Below are 26,667 nucleotides of genomic sequence, written 5' to 3'. Positions count from 1 at the left end.
ACAAGCTATAAAGTAGGAACTAATAAACAAGTGGGTAACAAACACTACAGTACTAAATTTGAATTACGTTCTAATAAACTGTGATTTAGGAAAATAATATGCCACTGTTTTGGAGCAATAACTAACAGAAGTGGCCTGGTCCAACCGTCCAAACATTAATCACGTGGTGTCGTGGTGAGTTGGCTATGTATTATACTATATATGATTTTTCATTCACTTTTACAGAGTGGAGGTTGCGTAATTACAAAAAATAATCACGAAAATGATTGCTCCCATTTGCTAAACATACCTATGATAATTTAATTTACTACTGTACATACTATATATTGTCTATACAGATTAATACGGACATATGATCGGATGATGAATTCAAGGATAATAATGCCTCAACCATCTACTCTGATCCGCATGTAGTTACCAAGCATAGCTTCGTCTACTGGTCAAGTTTGCATTTCACAATCAAGAGGTTGTGGGAGCAAACCCCACTAGAGACACTTTGAGGGTGAGGATTTCCTTACCCTTCCCCTCACTTTCAAAGCGTCTACCCCGCTAATCCGGGTCGGGAGGACCTGTGAGAGGTTCTGACCCGGTAGGGCCCTTCTCCTTACCAACCAAAAAAAAAAAAAAACTACTCTGAACCGTATGATAAAGGGTCTGTTCACATTTACTTAATTACATTTCAGTTCATCTCTAATCAGTTCAGTAAATATGAACAAGCCCAAAATGAAGAAGAAATTTTAACTTCATAATGAAATAGTTGGTAAGTAACTCATAGTTTATTTGTTTTTGCTTTCATTCTTTATAAATAAAAGTTGACTTTTTGAATTGGAGGATATAAAACTACTAGAAATAAATATACTAGAGTGCCTTTACTACCTTATATTGTAATTTGTTCAAATTAAAAAAAAAGTTATATTGTAATTATAGCAATATGAAAATTTTAAATTTACTAGTATATGCTTATTAATTTAAATTATTATTATTTTAGGGACGACATGATGAGTACCATATTCTTAATTTGCTCTGACAATGATTTCAAGAATACTCGGTCAACAAATTAAAAAAGGCAAACATTAATCGAAAAAGCAAAGTACTAAAGTGTAAATGTATCAATGATTTTAAACCTGGAGTAAATAAATAGGGACGGAAGGAGTATTTGAATATGAGAAAATATTTTTTTGGATAAGGCATATTGACACTAACAATTGTATGTTCTTCTAACTTAGGTTTTTAATTTATATATAAAAAAAAGTAATATAAAGTATTTTTAATGCTAGAGATTAAAACCGTACCAATGTTAAATATTCCAACCATTAGTATAGCCTTTTTATCTAAGTTGATCGTTTAACACAGATAGTATCAAAGTCTATATAGGTATTAAGATCATTACAAGCTAAAATCACATGAACTCTTCATATATCAAAGCGGAATAATATTTAGCATTGAATATAATAAATGTTGCACCCACTTTTCAAATCTAAAAGAGTTATGAAAAAATGCGTGATAAATTATAAACCCAATCTTGAACCTCGGATCATAATTTTTTTTAACCCGCCCCTAGCCATATTGGCTTAGACATTTAATTTAGTTATATGTTGATCGGTTGACTATGATCTAGATTCACGTGTTAAAACTAAATTACTCACACTTTACCCGTGGTAGGTCAAAAGCACTAATTTGGGGCTAGTCTGATTGAATTGTAGTAGTTGTTTTTCAATAATGAGATTAGTGATTTACCAACGTTTTTTTTTCCACCTTAGTGATACGATAATACTCGTATAATTTAAATGGGTAATACCCTTGATTTTAATTTAATTACTAGGCCTCGTGATTCACACATTTTCATGATGGATGCTTACGCCACGCACTTGGTATCATATTGTCATTTTGCATTATTAGATTTCTCTTTTTCGACAGTGATTTCATAACGCATATAATTATATATAATTCCAATTTTAACTTCTTGTTTAGTAGCTTGTGGTAGTCCATGTTGATGTTATAGATCTCTAGTATGAAAATATGATGTCGGCTCATCAAATTATTCAATCATCCCCATGGGCGGATCTAGGGGGGGTTCAAGGGGGTTCATTGAACCCCCAGATTTTTTGAAAAAAAATTATAAGTTTTGATTTTTTTTTTTAAAAAAAAAGAAAAAAAAATAAGGTTAAAACAAATTTTTGTGAAGTAAATAAATAAATATGTAACTCTGGCACATTGGTAAGGGATTGACTAATAGAGTAGTGAGGCTCCTCTTGATCATGGGTTTGAGACCAACCACCCTCATTTTTTTGTTTTTTTTTTGTTTTTTTTCCCCTCTTTTGATTTCTTCCGTTGTTCTTCATGAGTTAGTCCATAGTTGGGTCAATAATTTTAGGAGTAGTATGTTGGTCATTTTGTTAAGTTAGAGAGTTAAATGAATTTACAAGTTAATGAGTTTATTTAGTGGGTTAAACATGGCATTATACTTTCAGTTTTTTAGCTTATTATTTGTTGTTTGTTAGCCTACATATATGGCTCTTGTATTCGGTGAAGTAAGCATGAAGAAATATTATGAGTTCTTTATTTTACTTGCTTCATACTTATCTAATATTATTATTGTTTTTATCTTTAGTACGTATTAGTTTCAACAGTCCTCTTATTCCTCTACTCCTCTTAATTCTTAAATCATTATTTGTTTGTAAATTAGTGATAATTAGATTAATTATTGATTTGTTTAATTAGTTTTGATATATTGTTGACGTACAAATTGAATTTAGAAACTTAGAATTTAAAATTTTTACTTGGTCTTTTAATTGATAATTAGAAAAAAATTTCATTATCAAATTTGTGTTTATTGGTGACTTGGGATTTTTGTTTTTCGAATTTTCGTGTAATATTGATTTTTTGCAATATAATTATAGATTTATCATTTATAGAAGTAGTAATGTTTTAGCACGCTTTCAAAGTATAAAACTCGAAGAATGCTTTTGTAGGGTTTTTTTTTTTATTTATTATTTTATAAATGTTTAATCCATTCATTTGTAATAAAAAATTTGAACTTATATATTGAATATTTAATTAATATATGAGCATCGTTTGTTTTTTAAAATTCCGAACCCACAGTTCGGAATTCCTGGATACGCCACTGATCATCCCAGACATTCAAATGTGTTGATCTTCATTTTATTTGATCGTATTACTTACTCGGCATTATTTCTGTTAGAGATTTGAGATTGAAGAATTAGAAAGATAATTGCTTGATCTCTCATTAATCAATTTGGGAAATATATAGAGATACAATTCCAAGTCCTAGTATCATAAGATATCTTAGGATCTTTGGAAAAATAGGAAAGATAAATATATGGAAAGATATGATATTATCTCAATACCCCCCCCTCAAGTTGGAGCACTAGGATCGTAAGTGCCCAACTTGGAAAGAAGATAGTCAAACTGTGCTTTCCCAAGAGCTTTTGTAAAAATATCCGCAAGCTGTGAAGATGTCGGAACATGAGATGTAGAAATCCACCCATCTGTAATTGCATCTCGAACACAGTGACAATCAATCTCAATATGCTTTGTCCGTTCATGAAAAACCGGATTTTTCGCAATATGCAGAGCTGCTTCATTATCACAAAACAACTTGATTGCCTTTGGATGTTGTACACCAAGACTTAACAACAAAGTCTTCACCCATTTGAGCTCTTTAGAACACGAAGACATGGATCTATACTCGGCCTCTGAAGAAGAGAAAGAAACAGTAGGTTGCTTCTTTGTTTTCCAAGAAATTTTCTTCAGAGGATGCCCCATTCTTCTATGCAAAGCTCCAAATCTGTTGTTGCCTCAACTACAGAAACTCGTTGCACCACTTTCGGTTTGCCAAAGAAATAATATAGTCCGTCTCGCCTAATTCCCGTTCCAATCAGCTGCTTCAGTCGGTCCTGTATAGCACACATATATGAGTTAAATTGGACAACAACTTCTAATTGATCACTAAGTTGAGTAACGGAAAGCAAATTGCAATTAAGATTAGGCACATAAAGAACTCCAGTGATAGTTATTTGATCGGACAAAGTGACCGATCCTTCCAAAGTAGCAAGCACACTGTCACCGTTCGGCAATCCGACGGGGCATTCAACATAACGTGTGTCAAATAACCAAGATTGGTTACCGGTAACGTGATGAGTCGCACCGGTATCAATAATCCAACAAGAATCATCAAACTTACCATGTAGGCGATTATCAGGAATTTTAGCATTACCAATAAAACCCGAAAGTGCCTTCCATTGCTCGGCGGTGAAAGCATGAGACGAAGAAGATGTGGGAGACTGAGAATCGGCTGCTGCCATATTAGCCCGAGGCCCCCCCTTGCTCTGACCAGCCGTACTGGTCTTCGGGCCTGCTGTCCAACCCGCAGGATACCCAACAACTTCAAAACATCGAGATGGATCGTGCCCCTTTTTCTTGCAATGTGGACAAGGAGCCTTGAACCAACAATTTGAGAAATCGTGTCCCTGCTTTTTGCAATGAGAGCAAATAGAACCACGACCGCTTGTATTAGCCCGTAAAGCGAAACCAACAGCATCGGATGGCGGTGCTTCAGCTTCCTTCCGAGCATTGCGAACCCGCTCCTCTTGAACGGCTAGCTGATAAGCCCTATCAAGAGTAGGTAAGGGATCTTGAGAAAGAATATAAGACCGGAGAGAAGAATAGTAATCTGGGTACAAACCCATGAGAAAATCATGTAAGCGTGACTGATCTCGGCGTTGCTCGTGGAGACGACCTGCCGTACAAGCAGAACAACACGAGCAGGAGATTATCTCATAATCAAGAAACTCGAATTTGCTATTCAAGGCTGTCCAATCGGACTTTGAGCAGGGGGGTTGTGGTACCGTAATAGTACCATCAAGAAACTCGAATTTGCGTCTGGCTTCCAAGGCAATCCGTATATCGGCCGCCCATTCATCGAAATTGTCGCCTTTGAGACGAGTAGGAGTAATGTAATCTCCAGGTTTGTCTTGAGGACCTAGATAATAAGGTGAGTTAGATTCAATTTTGGTCGGTGGTGGTGGCGGCGGTGGCACATCATCACCAGCCATGGTGGTTTAGAGAAGAAAAAAAATCAAGAAAGATATCCTGCTCTTGATACCATGAAGAATTAGAAAGATAATTGCTTGATCTCTCATTAATCAATTTGGGAAATATATAGAGATACAATTCCAAGTCCTAGTATCATAAGATATCTTAGGATCTTTGGAAAAATAGGAAAGATAAATATATGGAAAGATATGATATTATCTCAATAATATTATCTCAATAGAGATATCGGAAAATATATCAGACATATATTTCTGCTATCTCAGATCTCTAACAATTTGCACATCATTTAAAAAATAGGAGGGAGATTGATGTCAATCAATCAATCAATCAATCAAAGCCTTAATCCCAAAAGTGGGGTCGGCTAACATGAACCAAATATGATTATTCCGTGTAGTCATTAACATAAATCTTTCTCCTCCATCCCTTACGATCCAAAACTTCATCCTCACGTAAATCCATGCACTTCATATCCTTCCTCACTCCTTCCAACCAAGTCATTTTTGGTCTCCCTCTTCCTCGTTTAATCCCTCCATGATCCCACTCTTCCACTCTTCGCACCGGTGCACCCTCGGGTCTCCGTCTTACATGTCCAAACCAACGCAGACGATTTTCCCTTAATTTATCTGCAATGCCTGCCACACCTACTTTCTTGCGAATAGCCTCATTTCTGATTCTATCTCTTAAAGTGTTTCCACACATCCACCTTAACATGCGCATTTCCGTAACCTCCATCTTTTTAATATGCTCTTTCTTAGAAGCCCAACATTCTGTACCATAGAGCAACACTGGTCTTATGGCAGTCCTGTAGAATTTTCCCTTCAACTGTAGGGGAATGCTGCGGTCGCATAACACTCCCGTGGCCGCTCTCCATTTAAGCCACCCTGACTTAATTCTGTGGGTCACGTCTTGATCAATGTCACCATTCTTCTGGATGATCGACCCAAGATACTTAAAACATTCACTCATGGTAAAATCCTTTCCATCCAAACTCACCACTTCATTGCTTGTCCCCCTCTGAGTGCCAAAACGACATACCAAATATTCAGTCTTACTCCGACTTAGCTTAAACCCTCTAGATTCCAACCTTTGCCTCCATTGCTCCAACTTAACATTAACCCCATCCTTAGTCTCATCCACCAAAACGATATCATCCGCGAACAACATACACCATGGAACCTCATCTTGAATTGGTCTAGTTAATTCATCTAGAACCGTTGCAAAAAGAAAAGGGCTTAATGCAGACCCTTGATGCAATCCGATTGTAATAGGGAAATCTTTTGTCAACCCTCCGCATGTCCTCACATTTGTTGACACATTCCGATACATATCCTTAACTAGGTCTACATACCTTCGTGGGATACCTTTCTTCAACATTGCCCACCAAAGTATCTCTCTTGGCACCTTGTCATATGCCTTCTCTAAATCAATAAAGACCATATGAAGATCTTTCTTCTTTACCCTATAAAACTCCATCATTTGTCTTATCAAATGGATTGCCTCCATAGTAGATCTCCCAGACATAAAACCAAATTGGTTATCTGAAATGCTTGTGTATGCCCTCAACCTTTGTTCAATCACCCTTTCCCACAGCTTCATAGTGTGGCTCATAAGCTTAATTCCTCGGTAGTTAGAACAATCTTGAGCGTCTCCTTTGTTTTTATAAACCGGGACCAAGGTGCTCTTCCTCCAATCTTGTGGGATCCTTGTAGCCGTCCATATCTTGTTGAAAAGGTTTGTTAACCAATCAATACCAATCTTACCCAAACACCTCCACACCTCTATCGGTACCCCATCAAGGCCAACCGCCTTCTTAGGTTTCAACTTCCTCAGTGCAATCTCCACCTCTACTCTCCTAATCCTTCGCACATACTCCATGTTGATTTCTTCATCACTCACAGAGGTATCTCCTATCACAACTCCATTACTTCCATTAAATAATTCATCGAAGTACCCCTTCCACCTGTCCTTGATGTCCTCCTCTTGCACTAGGACCATTTGGTTCTTATCTTTGACACACTTCACCATGCCAATATCCTTCCTTGCCTCTTGTCTTCTCTTTGCCATCTTATAAATGATCCTTTCTCCCTCCTTGGAATCAAGTTTTTCATAAACCTCCTGATATGCCTTTTCTTTCGCTTGATGAACAGCTGTCTTTGCCTTACTCTTAGCCTCCTTATACGCTGCAAAGGTTTCATCACTCCTACATTTTCCTAAGGCTTGATAGCATTCCCTTTTTTGCTTAATTACTGCTTTCACCTCTTCATTCCACCACGAAGTATCTCTCTGTATCGAAGTTCTTCCCCTTACTTCCCTTAAGACCTCTTTGGCCACTCTTAGGAAACAGTTCTTCATTCGTAACCAAGTCATGTCCGGATCCACCTCTCCATCCCAATCCGCTTCTTCAATTACCTTTTCTGTAAAAACCTTAGCCTTTGCATCCCTTAGGGTCCACCATCTTATCCTCGGTTCTTCTTGTCTAACTTTTTTCTTCGCCTTCTCTTTCAGACGAATAGTCATTACCAATAGCCGGTGTTGGGTGACCACACTTTCCCCTGGGATAACCTTACAGTTTAGGCAACTTTGTCTATCTATGCTCCTTGTGAGCAGGAAGTCTATTTGAGTTGCATTTGCTCCACTCCGAAAAGTTATCAAGTGTGAATCCCTCTTCTTAAACCAAGTATTAGCCAAAATTAAATCATATGATTGGGCAAAATCCATAATAGCTTCACCACCGGCGTCCCTCTGCCCATACCCAAAGCCTCCATGGACACTCCCATAGCCATCTCGGCTCGCCCCAACGTGCCCATTTAGATCCCCTCCAATATATAACTTCTCTGAGTGGTGGACACCCTGTACCACCTCGTCTAGATCCTCCCAAAATTGCCGTTTCTCTTCTGCATCTAAACCCACTTGGGGAGCATAAGCACTGATAACATTCACAATCTCCTTGCCACATAGCAACTTCAGCCTTATCAACCTATCGTTCTTCCGATAGACCTCGATCACCTCTTTTGCCAACCTCTCATCGAGAACCACACCAACTCCGTTCCTAGCTCCACCATTCCTTGTCCTGTGGCTCGTTTCTTGCCCAACATACCATACCTTATACCCCAAAACCAAGCCTCGAGCTCCTTCTCCTGTCCATCTTGTCTCTTGGAGGCACATGATGTTCACGCGTCGTCTCTTCATTACTTCTACCACTTCTGCTGATTTTCCCGTAAGAGACCCCACATTCCAAGAACCAATCCGCAAACTAAATTCCTTTCTCCCACGCTCCCTCCTGGTTCCAACTCCAGGCCCTTGATCATTTGACACCACAATTGGGCAATGTGGCGCGTCGCTTCTGGGCGACGACCTAGCAACCCTTGCATACTTATCACTGCACCCGGGTCTGGGAAGTGCAGCGCGTCGCTCAGTAGGGAACGCCCCAAAGGCACGCCCTTGCTCATTTGACACCACACTCGGGCAATGTGGTGCGTCGCTTCTGGGCGACGACCTAGCAACCCTTGCATACTTATCACTACACCCGGGTCTAGGAAGTGCAGCGCGTTGCTGAGTAGGGAACGCCCCCACGAAAATATTTGTTTGGCTCATGTCATTGGATGTGACGAAGTTTTATACTGGCTGTCACTGGCCTACCGTAACCCTCCTCCTTTATCCAGGCTTGGGACTGGCACACTACAAGAAAAGGGCCGTTTTGCGACGGAAATAATTCGTCGCAAACTGGCAAAATTCCGTCGCAAAGTGACTTTGCGACGGATTTCCGTCACAGGCATGGCGTCGCTCGAACTTTCGTAGCAAACAGTCCTTTTGTGACGGAATATCCGTCGCAAAACGAATTGCGACGGATTTTGCGACGGAAAGGTAGTTGTAGCTGAAAACAACATTTGCGACGAAAATTCCGTAGCAAGAGGAGTCATTTTGCGACGGAATATTCCGTCACAAATTTTGCGACGGAATGTATTTCCGTCGCAAAATGGATTCTTTTGCGACGGAATAGTCCGTCACAAATTTTGCGACGGAATGTAATTCCGTCGCAAAATGAAGTTTTTTGCGACGGATTATTTTCCGTCGCATGTGTGCGACGGAAAATAATCCGTCGCAAAATACTCCATTTTGCGACGGAAATTCCGTCGCAAAGTTATTGTAATTTTAATTTTTTTTTTTTTTTGTATTTTGTTTTTTTTTCCTGGAACCTGTATTCCTGCAATCCTGTTTAATTTTTTTGTATTTTGTTTTGTTTTCCTGGAACCTGTATTCATGCAATCTTGTTTAATAAAATACGTGCATTTAAAATAATTTCAGTCAAAAAGTCCACGCCCTAACATAATTCAAATATATACAACACGTAGCCGTAACTACCAAGTACGGTACATGATATAATTTTTTAAACTACAATGTCATCCATATACAAAAATCGAAAAATGACACCTAACTAAACACAAGCTGGCTGTCCTTGGCCTGCACCACCACCACCACAGTCTGGCTTTCTCCCTCCCATCCTTTTAGTGACGTTGTAGAACATTTGTCGCAACCGAGTTGCAGCATAAGTATCAAACGCCCTACGCACTTGCCCCTCCAAAGCAGGTGCCCAACTGTAATGTTGCTGAATATACAAAAAACTCTATTAGTTACATATTCATTTGGTTAAATTTATGACACCTATTATTTATAAGTTAAACTTATACCTTGAACAAGGTGAACCAATGTTCCTTGGTGGGACCTTCAACCTCGCTGTAGTTCTTCCAAGGAGCTTTGTAGTAGCCTTGAATTACATCAGTGACATTCCCCTTTACAGCGTCATTATCAAACCTATGAAACAAGGGTATTTGTATTAGCATTATATGAATAACAAATCAGAATTTGCCCTTTTCATTTAACATCTTACCAGAGCATAGAAGGTTCCAACACCGGCATGTTAGACCCGGTTGAGCTAGGTTGCTCAAGCTGAGTGTCATCCGTATCCATACTCGAACGGTGCACGGTACTCGGCTCCGCCTCTGAATGAGGGGTGGGTACCTGAGTGTCACCCAACCTGGTGGCATCCTCGGTGATGGTAACCGGAACAGGAACCTGCAAGTGATAAGAAGGAAACTCTCTGCTCTTGCTTGATTTCTTCTTCGGATCACCCCGTTTACCCATTGATACCTGCATCATATTCATTTCACATGATAGGTTTTTCAATTAACAACAAATATAACATCAAATTGAATATAACATCAAATTAAATCACAGTTAAACCAAGATACGCATCCAAAAGCAAAAATTAAGTTTCATTGTCTAGAGTGTTCGATCTTACAATGACACCAACCATGACAAGGTTAATACAACAAATTGAATACAACGACAGAATCATTGTTAGCCTAATCAAGACTCTCATCACTACTGTCATCAATATTCTTGTTACTACTAGATTTACTGCTGTACTCATCACTACTATCGTCTAATATGACATCGCCCAAACTATCCTCATCACTGTCACTGGAACCAACACTTGATTCATCTTCCTCACCATCTGATTCATCAGACATCAGTACAACGTCTTCGGAGTCAGAGCCATCAGATCCTTGGACATCTTATCTCACTAGTGAATGTATGCCTAGTGATGAAACACATATAATTAACACACAATTACCCACATTCAAATAAACATACATACACTAACATGTATTTTTAAATTAACATATATTTTAAACTAATCTAACATATATTTTAAACTAATCTAACATATATTTTAAACTAAACTAACATACATTATAAACTAACTAACATATATTTTAAACTAAAATAACATACATTATAAACTAATCTAACATGTATTTTAAACTAAACTAACATACATTAAACTAATTCTAACATTGCAATATATCTTAAAAATTAAACTAATTCTAACATTGCAATATAAATTAAACTACACTACACTAAACACAAGTAATTAAATAATAAAATTTAGTTACAAATTAAATTAAAAAACATAATTAGAAAAAGTTAGGGTTTACATTAAAATTAAATTGAAAACAAAAACAAAGGGGGATAGTGGAATACTCACCGGGATTTGAGGGTGTTGTGGCGGAAATCCGGCTGCCGGAAGGAGGGTGGTGTGGTGGCTGCACACCGCCGGCGAACGGAGGGGCGTGAGTGGGCTTGAACGGAGGGGGTGGCGTGGGTGGGCGTGAGTGCGCGTGAGTGGGAGTGAACGGAAGGGGTGGGCGTTAGTAGGTGTGAGTGGCCGGATTCCGGTCGTTCCGGTGGCGACAGCGGCGGTGAAGTGGCCGGATTTTCTTTCTCTCTCTACGCTTTCCTCTATCTCTCTCTACGCTTTCCTCTTTCTGTTCTTCGTTTTCTTTTTCTCTCTCCTTCAGCGAAACTTCAGTTTTTTTTAAAAAAATTTAAAAACTTTTTGCGACGGAATTTCCGTCGCAGAATCCGTCGCAAAATGTTTTTTTTTTTATTTTTTTTTTAATATTGTTTTGCGACGATTATTTCCGTCGCAAACAAACTTTTGCGAGGGAATAAATTCCGTCGCAAACTTTGCGACGGAAATTCCGTCGCAAAAGTTTGTTTCCGTCGCAAAGTTGCGACGGAATTTATTCCCTCGCAAATTAACCCTTTTTGCGACGGAATTGTAGTCCGTTGCAAGGTTTCCGTCGCAAAATGACCTATTTCTTGCTGCGCAGCGGGGAACCCACTGGCGGAGTTAGGAGGGAGATTGATGTATTATTAGAAAAAAAAATGGCTAAACTAAAAATTACAAGTGTTAAAAAAAATGGGTATAAGAAAAAAAAAAAAAATAGATAAAGTAAGAAGTTAGTAAAAAAAAATAAGCAATGTAATTCATTTGATTATTGTGCGGGAGTAAGAGAGTAATATTGTTTACATAACATAAACTTAAGTGTTATGTAGGCTAACAATATTATTCTAATAGGCTAATTTGGATGACTAGATATGTCTGCAATAATATCATTACATACAATAAAGTTGACCAAATTAGAAGTCTTAAGATCATTCAAAACATAGTTTTTTTTTTTTTTTTTTTTTTTTTTTTTTTTTTTTTTTTTGAAGGAATTCATAAACATAGTTGATTAGTTAGGGTAATATATAATAAAATTAAATGGTTGTTTTTATGCGGATTGACGTTATATTGCATAGAAAATACAGAAATATAGGAATTGAATGTTGTGAAAGATTTAACTTCTTTCGTAGGCATGAACATAACAAGTAGCATGAAAATAGTATAGTGCACCCGGGTGCACCATGCTCATGGTGCACCCGGAAAGAACAATAGACATATTTTAAAGAACATTGGAAAAAAAAAAAAAAGAACATGTTAGTGTTTGAAAAAAAACATACCTGTGTTTGACAAAAGAACATGTTTGTATTTGACAAAAACATGACATTATAAAGAACATAAAGTCTTTACAAAAAGAACATGTTATTTTTCATGGTTACTTGAGTGGTTGAACGTGTTTGAAAAAGAACATTATATTTGACAAAAAAGAACATGTTCGTGTTTGACAAAGATATAGGTGATCATTGGGTGGACCGGGCCAAGGTTTAAAAATCAGCTCACTTCTCGAGTCGGGCCAAGTTTTGGGCTGAAGTTTTTGTGCCCAAACCTGCCCAAAATGGTCCGGCTGTGCGGGCTTTTCGTGTTGAGTATAAAAAATCAAATAAAATGCATAATAACGCAATCCCAAACCCGCCCAAAATTTTAAATTTACGGGCCGGGTCCGACCAAATTAGGGGGTGAAATTTTTTTGCCCAAAACCCGTCCAAAATCAAGCCGGGTCGGTCTAACTTTGATCACCTCTAACCAAATAACATAAAGTCTTTACAAAAAGAACATGATAATACAATAAAGAACATGTTTTTTTTTTCTAGTTACTCGGGTGATTATTTTTTTTTTTTTTTTTTTTTTTTTTTTTTTTTTTTTTTTTAATATACATACATTAAAGAACATATTGTATAATGTAAAGAACATATAGTTCAAACTCAAAGAACATATTAATCAAATTCAAAGAACATATTATGCTCACGTTCTTTATAAATATCTATAATGTTCTTTTTTCGCCCATGTTCTTTTAAATATACCTAATGTTCTTTCCGGGTGCACCAACCATACATTACAAGTAGCATATGCCATATGGAATTTTTTAGAATAATTTTCTCTCTACCACTTTCCTCAAAGCAGAGAAAGTAGCCCCTAAATGAGTGGAGCTTATCACAAGAGTTTATTTGTTATGTGAAAGCACTATTTAAATAACTTCTAGCAAATTATGGACAATGAAACAGTATTCAAATTTCTCTTTTTTTTTTTTTGACATATGCTTAATTTGACTTTAAACATTACACAATAAGGAGTAATTTTGGTAAACTACTCAAACAAGCTTTACTAGTTCCAATGATACAACCATTACAAAAAAAAAAAAAAAAAAAAAAAAAAAAAAATAAATAAATAATAATAATAATAATAATAATAATAATAATAATAATCGTCCTTGCAAGAAAAATCAAGTAATAGTCTAACATGCTTCAGGAGATACCCAATAATACCATGTTATCTTTGTAACCCATATACCGTTGATCTTGGAGTAAAGAAGAGCATAGAACACACAGTTGTTGGTTAACAATAACATGAGCTCAAAAAGACACCAATAGCCTTAAACAAGTGGCTCGGTACATACCCTTAACATACTAAGGGTACATTTGGCCTTTTTTCTAAGAAAAAGACTATTATCATACTAAAAACCCCCAAAAGAACCTTATGGGAGCCCCATGTTGAAGAGTAGGGTTGAGATAAAGGTTTTTCAAAGCAAAGAATTAAAGATCCACCGCTAAGCTGAAATAAAGGTTACCAATAGATAACCTTCAAACACTCTCTTGACCATAGAAATCAAAAGAGGTAACAACGGTCAAACAACTAGGCAAGACCAATCCTAGGAACCTAAACAGACCAAAATAAAAGAGCAATCCCCAAATTACCTGAACTTGAACACCAATACACTGTAAGAGGAGGCTAATAACACACCCCACTAGCTCCCTTATAAACAAGTTAAACTACTTGAAGTAACACAACCAAACCCAAATAGCACAACAACAAGAGTATTGAAGAACATCAAACATCGAAGCACAACAACAAGAGCATTATTCAATTTTTGTGTCGCAAAGAGAGCCATAAAAATCAAATGATGTATACACAACTCAAATTATATGTTGACAAAATTTGATCTCATATCTTAAATGTCATACCAATACTTTAATCAATTAAATTAGTCATTCGTAAATAATGTACTCATTACTCAGCTTGCAGCCAAGAATTAATAATAGCGTACATTCTCAGCTTAACACCAATCAAAAGTATACGAATAAAGTATATATTGTGTGAAAGTAGGAATAAGTTTTGAGTCTCTATACTCGTCCCTACATTATTATTCAAAAGAAAAGAAAAAAAAAACACTAATTGTGTCTATGAAACTATGATCCATTTCACCACCACGTTATTCACACAAAATATATTATTGGTTTTAAGCTAAAAACGTTTTTGAATAATTACATGTTCAGCAATCATTTTCATACGTTCTATATATAACTATTAAAGATAGAATTAGGATTTTTCTTTAATATTTTTTATATTCTGAGAATTCTATAGATGTTATGATTAGCTTAATTTTCTATAGTCAAAAAGTATCATCATACTATATAAATTGTGATAGATGGTGATTAATACTTTTTCTCAATAAAAATTCTTGTTTGAGCTCTTTTTGTAAAATAGGTATATAGTTGATTGATATAAGGGCTTAACCAAAAAAATAAAAATAATAAAATACAAGGGCAAGGTATATATATATAGGGGGAGGCTCTCGTGAGAATTTTTCTTATGTGAGAATTTTTCTTATGTGAGAACACTCTTTATGTTCTAAATTTTTACTTGTATGTTCTAAATTTTAAATCTGATGTTCTAAACTTTTCCTTAGGTGTTCTAAATTAAATCAAATGTTCTAATTTAGTATTCACATGTTCTAAACCATAAATTAGTTAAGTTTAATATCATAAATTTTAAATAACTTGTTCCAAAATTTTAACTTATATGTTCTAAATTTTAAAATGTGTGTTCTAAGATTTTTAATTATATGTTCCAGATTTTAAAGCGTATGTTCTATATTTTTACTCGTATGTTCTAAATTTTTTACTCACACTTTCTATATTCTATATTTGTTTGTTCTAAATTTTTATTCACATGTTCATAATCTTAAATCAAATGTTCTAAATTGTACTCATATGTTTAAAATTTCATAAAGCAGATTTTATAAATTTTTAATCACTTGTTCTAATTCTTAAATCAAATGTTCTAAACATATTACTCACTTAGATGTTCTAAATTATTACTCAGACGTTCTAAATTTTAATTTCAGACGCATGTTCTAAATTTTTACTCGTATGTTCTAAACTTTTACTCACATGTTCTAAACTTAAAATCAGTTCTCATATAAGTATGAATTCTCACATATGAACCTATTCTCACCGGATCCCTCCCCTATATATATATATATATATATATATATATATATATATTCATATTTCCTTCGTAAAAACCATAAGAAAAAGTGTATTAGAAATAAAAAAAATAATAAGAAGAAAAATCATAAGAAAAAGTAAATTAGAAGAAAAAAAAATTGTGATAAGGAAGAAGCTTTATAAAATTAGCATGGCCAGGGTCAGATCACATAAAGAGCTGATCTTTAGTCAATTTCAGTAAAAGCATCTATGAAAAATGAAAAATAGTTACAATCAATAACTCCATTTGCCGGTTAAAGCCTTATCACACAGTTCGTCATGTTATTATTCAATATAAAAAGCTTATTCTCATTTAAGATGACAACTTTAAAGCCCTTCTTTAATTTCAATTATTTTTGGCGAAAAAAATCAACTAATAATTGCCGATGTCAATACAAATCTCTGTTATGGAAAATGCTAAAAGTCACAATTTATGAAGAAAAATAGAAGTTGTCACAAACTTGTGTAAGCTACCTTTAGTATCACCCTTTCTAAAATGTAACCAAAAAATCAACTTAATTATGGCTTCAATAAAAGTTTCTATCTATTCTAAAATGTAACATTATAAGTACAGTACTTCTTTTGTTTATTTATAGTTGCACTAGTTTTCTTTTTGACAGTAAACCATCAAAAATTTTGATTATGGTTTTTCCTTAAAATATAAGAAATGATGATTGATGAATAATAATAGATCAGATTTTATCATAGTTTTTCATTAAAATAATATAAGAAAACGCTTATATATGAACCATGAAGAAAGAACATTGTGAAGCGCTTTCTGATGTTATTATTAAATATGTAGTATGATTTCGTACTAGCACACTCCTGCTTACACAACAGTCAAATGACACAATTGTAATAATGGAATATATTCTTGTTTTCAAAACAATTAAATCACTAAAATGAATCTATTCTGATTAGTTAATGCATTTTACGAGTACTTCATTTAGGCTGTCATGTCTCAGATCCCTCATTATTTAGTTAAAGGTAAATTAATCACCAAATAATTAAACTAATTCAAGAAAAAAACACTACCAAGTTCTAGTCCAAGAAAAAGAAGAAAATAGCAAGTAAAATGATTAATGTTGTACGACCCTATGTTGGACAAAGGTGGTATTGATTTTTATTTGGTATGAGGAGTGCCGCAAAGCTAATAAGGTCAAACAATGTGGACGGAATATGTTCCTCTTAGGGGCTGCATGGAATGGGTGTAATGGGAGGGGAAAAATTACATGAGTAATAATTTTGGATTTTTTTTAAAGTTTGGATCTAGGGTAATTAATCAGTGGGGTAATCTATTTCCCTAAAAATGGGGTTAATAATTACCCACCTCCCCCCTAGCATAACAATTTCCCCCGTAACAATTCCTCTTCTATACTGCATCTTCTTTTCCCCTGCTATGTACTCTCTCCTTCACCTTCATATCCCTCCACCCAATTGAAGCTGTTGCCACCATTATAGCCGCCTGGTGGAAGCTGCTAGCCGCCATAGCTCATCAATTCCGGCGAGTTACGAACAAGTATCTTGAATCGGACCCACTGGTTGAAGAGATAGTTGAACAAATGGTTAGGGCTTTTGATCCTTCAACTGAGGTGATGCTCGTGGTGGTCTCAAGTTTATCAACAACATGGTGGTTGCCGCCGATTGCCATGAATTGGTGGTCTTTACCTTAGGATTGTTGCCAAACCTCAGAAAATGAATTATTACTCTCTAAATCAATGCTCAAGTAGAATCTACCCCGTTAGATATTACCCCCTTCATTATTTCTAGAATTCCAGGCATGCCCTTAATGTTTTGGATAATACTTTAACCATCTAATCTACTCTATACGGAGTAGTTAGTCGTCCGACATAGAATTTCCACAAATAATATATTCAGTTTGAACTTTGAAGCTAAGAATAAACATCATGCATAAGAAAGAATAATTATATATATGAGTCCCTACAATTATTATCATTCAGAAGAAAAAAAAATCTCATGTCAAAGAATAAGAAAAAATCGAAGCACTTATTATCACATGCATAAAATATATTCTTGACTTCAAGTTGAAAACATTTATGGTAGGTTCCATTTTCAAATATCAAGTTTGTTCGTTCAATAAAATATATTCTTGGCTTCAAGTTAAGAACATTTACGGTAGAGCTTCTAGTAAAATGAAGGATAAAGGTAGGTGGGTATTTTTTTTTTTTTTTTTTTCACTAGAAGCTCTTTAATAAATACACTGTACTTGTATTTTTTAAAAAAAAAAAAAATAATAAAAATAAAAAAAAATTTTTTTTAAAAAAAAAAAAAAAAAAAAAAAAAAAAAAAAAAAAAAAAAAAAAAAAACTCTGTACTTGTCTAATCAAAATTCTTGTTTGAGCTCTCTCCATAAAATAGGTAGGTATCCTTACTAATTAATACGAGTAATGTATAATTATTGAGAGTATGAGATAAACAAACAATAAATTAAACAATTATATATATGCTAATAAAAAATATAATTGAACTAAATACATAGATATTGCTATATTAGCATACTAAATAAATACACTCTGATCTTATATATGAGCAGGAGTACCCACAACAGTCAAATGATACAGAAGTACACAGTAGTAATTTGGTGAAAGATGAATGATAGATAATAGGTTAATATTACCTTGTTAATATTTTGTAAAAGATATATCTTGTGTAATTAGGTTTCTCATAATTAGGGTTGTACATACCTATATATATTTGATTAATGAGAATACTCCAATCAAGGAGAATTACACTATTCTACATGGTATCAGATTCCAATTAGGGTTTCTCTTGATCTTTTCTCTTCTTCGAAAACCCTACACGATCCTCTTGGACCTGCCGTACCCTAGCCGTACTCCACCATCTCTTCAACCGTCTCCTACTCTCTCTCATGGCCGGAGACGATACCCCCCTCCTCCTCCTCCTCCCTCAAACACCCCCTTCCACCCGGCGTTTGCCGTCTCCAACATCAAGAACCTTATGAGCGTCTCCCGTAACCATGAAGATGCCCAATATGCTACGTGGGTTGAATTGTTTCAAATCCAAGCCACTGCCTTTAACGTGCTAGATCACATAGAAAGCAATAGGGGTGAGCAAAAACTGTGGGTACCCGGTATTGGAACTGGAACCGGTTAGGACCCGGTGGGTCCGGACCCGGACCCGGTTGTACCGGTTCCAATTCCGGGTCCAAAATATAGGACCCGGTTAGATCCGGTTCCAATTCCGGGTCCTAAAATTTTGGACCCGGTACCCACCGGGTACCCGGTTATACCAGTTCCAATACCGGGTACCCGGTCTTGGAACCAATATAACCGGGTACCCGGTCTTGGAACTGGACATTTTAGAGCTAATTTGCTGAATAGTTCAAATACTTGTATCTTTTTTTAGAGCCCAAATCAAAATAAGCCCAACATACTAATGTACTCATATTCTTTCTCACTTCACTAACCCTAAAATCTCACAGCCTCCACTTTGAATCACATACTCTCTCACCTCAACAGAGAAAACACCCCTTCACTGGTCACCCCTCCATCACGACGGCTTCGTTCTTGCTCTCACGGTCTCACACTCTCACCACTCGGATTGAAGCTCTCAGATCTCACAGCTTTTGCTCATATTGTTAAAGGTTCTTCTCCTCTCAAGCTCTTTTTGTTATTTTACTCGCAAATTATTTGAGTTTCGCATGTTTATGATAATTGATTAATTGTACTATTTTTTTAGATTAAAAATTTGTGTTTTTTTTTTTTGTAAATATGTATACCGTAAATTTGTCAATTTGTAGTTAGTTTTCTACTTGCTAGTTTGAGTAAGTGCAACGAATAAGCGTGTAAATGAGTAAATGACAGTGATCTAAGGCAGAAAGTTTGAAGTTTGATTAGCTTACCAACTTGTAAACGATAAACTACTTTAATTATGTTGCTGCTTTAGTCCCATTTGCTAAACTACTTCTATATATACTACCAAAGTACCAATACAACATAGAAATGGCAATAAGGCCTTAATTACTATCGGTACTACTTTAATTATGTTGCTGCTTTAGTCCCTTGTAAATATGGCTTGTTATTGTTGTTGCTCTGATGTTGCTGCTGCTTCTGACCTTCTGTCGTCTGCTGTAAGTCAGGACAGTGGTCGGAGGTGGTGGTGAGTGCATTGCAGTAAGGAGCAAAATAGAATTTAATTATGAAAATGAATTTGATTAATAATGTATACTCTACTTAAGAAGCTAGTAGTAAACTAGTAATGGCCGAACCTACTTGCTAGAATGTACACATTATTACTCTCCTATTTATTTATATATCAATGTATAATTTTAATTTTATTTCAGATTAGTGATGGATCATGAACGTCATGAACCTATGGATGATGAAAGTGATGCCGGTGTTGGGAATGCAACCAGCGAACCAACCACAGTTGGCGATAAGAGGAAGTCTGAGTTTTGGAGCCATTTTTGGGACATTAGAGATCCGAAAACCAAAAAAATAATCAAGATTAGATGAAAATATTGTGACAAAATTTTAACAGGTAACACTAATAATGGAACTTCATCATTAAAGAAGCATCTTAAGTCATGTCCAAAGTACCCTACAAATATTGACAATAAGCAAAAACTCATTTCTATGTTTAAAGCTTCTCCATCTGATTCTACTGTGATGTCCAATTGGGAGTTTGATCAAGATGCATGTAGACTTGCTTTAGCAAAAATGGTTATTGTTGATGAACAACCATTTTCTATAGTTGAGCGTGAAGGATTTAGATATTTTTGTCATGTTGCTGTTCCTCAATTTCATATACCTTCACGGTTCACTGTTGCAAGAGATGTGAAAAATCTATTTGTTTGTGAAAGTGAGAAGTTGAAGAATACACTTAAATGTTTAAAATCAAGAGTATCTTTAACAACTGATTGCTGGACTTCTATTCAAAATTTTAACTATCTTTGTTTGACTGTTCACTTCATAGATGATAATTGGAAGTTGCAAAAAAGGATTTTGAATTTTCAATTAATGGATAGTCATAAAGGTAAGGAGATTGGAAAAGTTGTTGAAGCATGCATTCTTAAATGGGGAATTGAGGATCGATTGTTGTCTTTAACGGTTGATAATGCAAGTTCAAATGATGTGGCAATTGGTTATTTGAAAGCTAATTTTCTTGATAAACTTGTTTTGGAGGGTTCATTTTTTCATATGAGATGTGCTTGTCATGTGTTGAATTTGATTGTGAAAGATGGTTTATCTTCGGTAAAAAACTCGATTGCTAATATTCGTAGTGCTGTTAGATATGTGAGGAGCTCTCCTTCTAGAGCAAAATTGTTTGCACACTCTGCTATGCTTGTGAAAGTTTCTTGTAAAAGCTCGGTATGTCTTGATGTGTCAACTAGATGGAATTCTACATATCTCATGCTTGAAACCGCTTTGAAATTTGAAAAAGCTTTTAATAGATTTAAGGAAGATGACCCGGATTTTAGTAAGGAACTTAAGGATGGAGTTCCAACAAAAGAGGATTGGGGAAATGCTAAAGTTTTGGCTTTGTGTTTAAAGCAATTTTATGAGTCTACAAAGAAGATGTCGGGAAGTTTGTATGTCACTTTAAACATGCATTTTCATGAGATTTTGGGTGTATTGAATTCTTTGTTAGAATGGGAAAACTCTTCAAATATAGATATTCGTGTTATGGGTAAGCTAATGAGGGACAAGTTTGATAAGTATTATGGAGATCTTACTAAGACAAATGTCATGATGTTAGTTGCGGTTGTTTTAGATCCTCGATATAAGCTTAGGTTTGTGAAGTACTCTTTTAAAAAGCTTTTTCCTCGTGACTTTGTTAAGGTGGATGTTATGTGTGACGATTTGTATGACATTCTTAGAAAGTTGTTTGACTATTATGATGCAATTCTTGCCTCTTCTCTCAAGAATGTTGTTCATGATTTTAATCATTCTAGTATGAATGTTAATGGTCAAGAAAGCTCAATAGCACCAAATAATGAGCAAATGAAAAAGTTTTATGATGAGTTTGATGAGGAAGACGGTGGAGGAGGGGTTATTGAAAAAAGTGAGTTGGATAACTATCTTGAAGAAGTTAGGGAGAAAAGGGTTGATGGGGATATGTTTGATATTTTGCAATGGTGGAAGGAAAAAAGTGACAAATACAAGGTGTTAGCAACAATAGCTAAGGACATTTTAGCTATTCAAGTTTCTACCGTTTCTAGTGAGTCCGCATTTAGTACATCCGGCCGAGTACTCGATCAATTTCGTAGTAGTTTGGGGCCAAAGACGGTGGAAGCTTTAGTTTGTGCTCAAGATTGGCTAAGAGCTTCTAATATTTGTGTGGATATTGAGCGCTTTTTAGAGGATGTCGAGAAGTATGAAGAAGGTAGTACTACTATTTATCATCTATTATCTATTTTTATATTTTATTTCTCTTGCTAAGTTTATTACTTAAATTATCTTGTTTACGATTTTTCAGAATTGGGTGATAGTGGAATCCCACAAGTTAATGACATTGTTGGAAATAATTGATGTGGTAATATTCATTTTTATATTTTATTTCTCAAATTTTGGTTGTGATTTAATATATATACTCTAATGATTTAATATTTTAATATATGTGCTTTTTGTTTACAGGAAATTTGTGAAGTGTGTGCTTCATGTTTGGAATCAAGAGATCTCACCTTGTAATAAAGTAGGATGTTTTTATGTTGTTTGTGGACTTTATGTCAGTTTGTTGTAAACTTGAAATTTTGATGATGTTTGTATGGACTTTGTGGAACTTTATTAACAAGACATTATTATTTTATTAATTATGTTTAGGAACTTTGAAAATAAAACTTTTAATTTATACTTTGTAATTGGCTATAAAGCCTTTTTTCAATTTTTATTTTTTTTCTAAGTTTGGAGATTACAGGAAGCAATGCAAGCTATAGACACTAGACAATAGACAAGACAAGTTCAAATAGCAGGTTAAAATTTTAGTAAAATAGTAAGTAAAACAAGAAAAAAGAAATTGGGTACCCGGATTTGGAACTGGTACCCACCGGTTCCAATACCGGGTCCAAAATTTGAGGACCCGGTATAACCAGTTCCAAGACCAGTTCCAAGTATACAGGACCCGGTACAACCAGTTCCAAGACCGGGTCCGTCGAAATCAACCGGGTACCCGGTTGTGCTCACCCCTAGAAAGCAAGGTTTCTCGTCCCACGGACATTGATGATGCGACATGGAAGAGGTTAGATGCTATAGTAGTGAAGCAATGGATCTATGGTACAATCTCCCAAGACCTTGTTCACACAATCATTAAACCGGGCGCCACGGCTCTCGAATTATGGACCCGACTTGAAGAGGTATTTCATGACAATAAGCATACGAGGGCGGTATACTTGGAAGAGCAATTTTCCAATTTTCCAATGCAAAGCTTTAACATTATGCTAACATGTCCGACTATTGCTAGCACATTAAACTCCTAGCCGATCAACTAGCCAATGTTGATTGCCCGGTCTCCGACCGCAAGATGGTTATGCAACTAATTGCGGGACTCACCGAGGGTGAATATGACACCGTCGCTGCTATCGCCTCCCAATCCGAGCCAACCCCAAGTTTCAACAAATCTCGGCCGATGTTCTTGTTGGAGGAAACCCGTAAAAACAAGCAAAAAGAAAACGGCCAACAAGCTTATGTTGCAGCCGCCGCTAACACCACGTCACCACCGCCGCAGGCGGCTGACCAGTCTCGTAGTGGTGGTGGTGGCAAGGGTGGTGGCAGAGGGAAGGCAAAAGGGAACAACAACAAAGCCAAGGGCCGTGGACGGGGTCGAGGCTCTAACTCGCAATAATCAAGGTTCTGGGCCTAACACACAACAGCAACAGGCGGCCCCTCAATGGGGAGCCCAACCCGGTTGGGTCCAGCAGCCTGGTCAGTGGGCCTCACCACCCTGCCCTTACCCAACTGGGCCTGCTAACCCACAACAACAGTACCGTGCAGCTCCACCTTCCATCTTGGGCCCGCGACCTCAACAAAACCAAGCATACTATGTGGGCTCGGCCCAGTCAAGCTACGGGCAGCTTATGTCGCCCACCGATTTTGGTCAGGCCTACAGTTCGATGAGCTTGCAATCCCCTGACAATGGGTGGTATATGGACACGGGGGCAACATCACACATGAATCGCGATTCGGGTAATCTCTCTAAACTGTTTAATTTGAGTATTCCTCAATTTATTTTAGTTGGTGATGGCAAACGTAATCCAATACATGGTTATGGCAATTCTACCACTCCCTCCCCTAAACCTTTCCACCTCAAAAATATCCTATATGTTCCTAATATCATTAAAAATTTAATCTCTGTTAGGAAGTTCACTTGTGATAATTCTGTTTCTGTTGAGTTTGACCATCTCGGTTTTTCTGTGAAGGACCTTCTTTCGGGGACAACTCTAGCGAGGTGCAATAGTGTGGGGGACCTCTATCCTTTCTCTTCAGTTTCCGCTCCCCATGACAATAGTCATTTATCTCTAGTTGAAATTTCTCCTTCAGTTTGGCATCATAGACTTGGACATCCCGGCGAATATGTTTTTGATTTTCTTAGGAAAAACAATTTAATTCCTTGTAATAAGAGAAATAATTCTCATTTTTGTTATTCTTGTCCTTTGGGAAAACATGTAAGACTTCCTTTTAAGTCATTTCCTACTGTCACCTTTTCACCTTTTGATATTATTCTTGCGGATCTATGGACATCTCCTATTCTTAGCAAATTGGGTCACAAATATTATTTGGTGTTGCTTGACGATTTTTCTCATTTCCTATGGGTGTTTCCCCTAAAGTTCAAATCACAAGTCTATGATATTTTAATTAATTTCCGAGCATATGTTAAAACTCAATTCGAAAAGGACATAAAATCTTTCCAAAGCGACAATGGTCGTGAATTTAACAATTCCCCTTTTCGAAAATTTTGTGCGAATAATGGCTTAGTCTTTCGTCTTTCTTGTCCAAATACCTCTTCCCAAAATGGCAAAGCCGAAATAATTATACGCACCATTAACAATATGTCTCACACCTTTCTCTATCATGCCTCTCTCCCTCTTTCTTTTTGGGTGTATGCTATAAATATGGTTGCTTATTATATCCTTAACATTCTCCCGTCCACAACCATAAAAAACAAGACCCCAACCGAAATTATTTATAGAAGGCAGCCCACTTATGATCACCTTCGTATTTTCGGTTGCTTGTGTTACCCAAATCTTAGTACCACCGCACCTCATAAGCTTGCACCTCGTTCTAAACCATGTGTGTTTTTGGGGTTCCCAAAGAATCATAGGGGTTACTTATGCTACGATTTGTCTTCAAACAAAACTATTATTTCCAGGCATGTTACCTTTGTTGAAGATCAATTCCCATTCTCAAATCTTCATCAAATTAAAGAAATTGATTATAGTATTTTGGAGTCAAATCTGTCACCCTTATACATGCAGGCCCAGCTACAAAATGGCCTAACTTCAATCCCCAACCCCACTGCTGATCCGCATCCTCCAAACTCCCCCCAACAGCCTACTCCACAGGTGGGTCGCGGGAGTGACCAGCAGGCCCCAGCCCACCTGCGAACCCCTCAGCCCAGTCCGCCCCCATCACCCTCTAGCCCACCTCCCTCTCCTATTTCACCCTCTATTCAATTTGGATCTCTTCCAATCCCCACCCCAGTCATCACTCCTACTTCTAGGACCACTGTTCAGCCTTCCCACACTATGACCACTCGTGCTAAGGACGGAATTTTTAAGCTGAACCCCAAATATCAAGCTAATATTACGGTTCATGCTATTTCCCCTCATCCTAAAAATCCGAAATTAGCCATGCTTGACCATAATTGGAATGCCGCCATGACTGAGGAATTTAATGCTCTTACTAAACAGCATACTTGGGATCTTGTTCCAAGACCAGAAGGGGTCAATATTATTCGTTGTATGTGGTTATTTAAACACAAATACAGGAAAAATGGTGAATTAGAGAGACACAAAGCAAGACTTGTTGTGAATGGCAAGTCTCAACAGGTTGGTGTGGATTGTGATGAGACATTTAGTCCCGTGGTGAAACCAGGGACTATTCGCACAGTTTTGAGTATTGCTATGGGTAGGGACTGGCCTATTCATCAATTAGATGTCAAAAATGCGTTTCTTCATGGTGATCTAAAAGAAACTGTATTGATGCATCAACAACCGGGATTTTTAAATCCCAAAGCTCCCACTTATGTTTGTCGGCTCCGCAAGTCCCTTTATGGTCTTAAACAGGCCCCCCAGGCTTGGTATCAACGGTTTGCTAATTATCTCTTGCAGATTGGTTTTGTATGCAGCAAAAGTGATAATTCCCTCTTTATTTTGCGACATGGCACTAATGTGGCATATCTCTTGCTCTATGTTGATGACATTGTTCTTACAGCTTCCTCAGAACGACTCAAGTGTGATATTACTGATCTTCTAAAGTCCGAATTTTCCATGACTGATTTGGGTAAATTGAGTTATTTTCTGGGAATATCTGTAACCAGAACAAAGGACTCCATGATTCTTTGTCAGAGTAAGTATGCAGAGGAAATTATTCACAGGGAAAAGATGGACAATTGCAAACCGGTTGTCACACCCGTTGACACTAAGTCAAAACTTGGGGCTCACGATGGTGAGCCAATGAAGGATCCCTCTCTTTACAGGAGTCTTGCAGGTGCGCTCCAGTATCTCACTTTAATTTCACCCCTAACATTGCTTATGCCGTACAGCAGGTTTGCCTATTCATGCATGCTCATAGGGAACTTCATTTTAACGCTCTTAAGCGTATTATTAGATATATCAAAGGCACTTCAGATCATGGACTACACTTATACCGTTCTGCTCCTACGGGACTTATTTCATACACAGATTCGTCGCTCCACTTCAGGGTATTGTGTTTATTTGGGTGACAATCTTGTCTCGTGGTCTGCAAAGCGACAGGCTACATTGTCCAAATCCAGTGCCGAAGCAGAATATAGAGGTGTCGCTAATGTTGTTTCTGAATTGTGTTGGCTCCGGAATCTACT

General features: G+C 36.7%; 2 protein-coding genes across 2 annotated transcripts; both read right to left on the bottom strand.

Moving 5' to 3' along the window:
- Positions 1 to 3,770: 3,770 nt before the first annotated feature.
- Positions 3,771 to 5,075, bottom strand: LOC145636573 (uncharacterized). Its single transcript, XM_081688152.1, has one exon. It carries the CDS (start codon positions 5,073 to 5,075, stop codon positions 3,771 to 3,773), a length of 1,305 nt encoding a protein of 434 aa, XP_081544278.1.
- Positions 5,076 to 9,257: 4,182 nt separating this feature from the next.
- Positions 9,258 to 11,623, bottom strand: LOC145634404 (uncharacterized). Its single transcript, XM_081685826.1, has 4 exons — positions 11,126 to 11,623; positions 9,965 to 10,224; positions 9,765 to 9,888; positions 9,258 to 9,682 (listed from the first exon to the last, which is right to left on the bottom strand). Exons 2-4 carry the CDS (start codon positions 10,216 to 10,218, stop codon positions 9,512 to 9,514), a joined length of 549 nt encoding a protein of 182 aa, XP_081541952.1. The 5' UTR covers positions 10,219 to 10,224; positions 11,126 to 11,623; the 3' UTR covers positions 9,258 to 9,511.
- Between the last annotated feature and the right edge of the window lie 15,044 nt (positions 11,624 to 26,667).

Source organism: Chenopodium album, chromosome 6 (genome assembly GCF_948465745.1).
Source record: "Chenopodium album chromosome 6, dcCheAlbu1.1, whole genome shotgun sequence".
Taxonomy (NCBI): domain Eukaryota; kingdom Viridiplantae; phylum Streptophyta; class Magnoliopsida; order Caryophyllales; family Amaranthaceae; genus Chenopodium; species Chenopodium album.
The sequence above is the reverse complement of the archived record's forward strand: the minus strand, read 5'-3'. Positions and strand labels throughout refer to the sequence as shown.

Bases quoted from the DNA above. Each gene is read 5' to 3' on its own strand.
- LOC145634404 (XM_081685826.1), bottom strand. From the start codon at position 10,218: ATGGGTAAACGGGGTGATCCGAAGAAGAAATCAAGCAAGAGCAGAGAG. The intron at 9,889-9,964 runs GTAAGATGTTAA...CTTGTTTCATAG, and splicing joins TTGGAACCTTCTATGCTCTG to GTTTGATAATGACGCTGTAA. The intron at 9,683-9,764 runs GTATAAGTTTAA...TTGTATATTCAG, and splicing joins ATTGGTTCACCTTGTTCAAG to CAACATTACAGTTGGGCACC.
- LOC145636573 (XM_081688152.1), bottom strand. From the start codon at position 5,075: ATGGCTGGTGATGATGTGCCACCGCCGCCACCACCACCGACCAAAATT.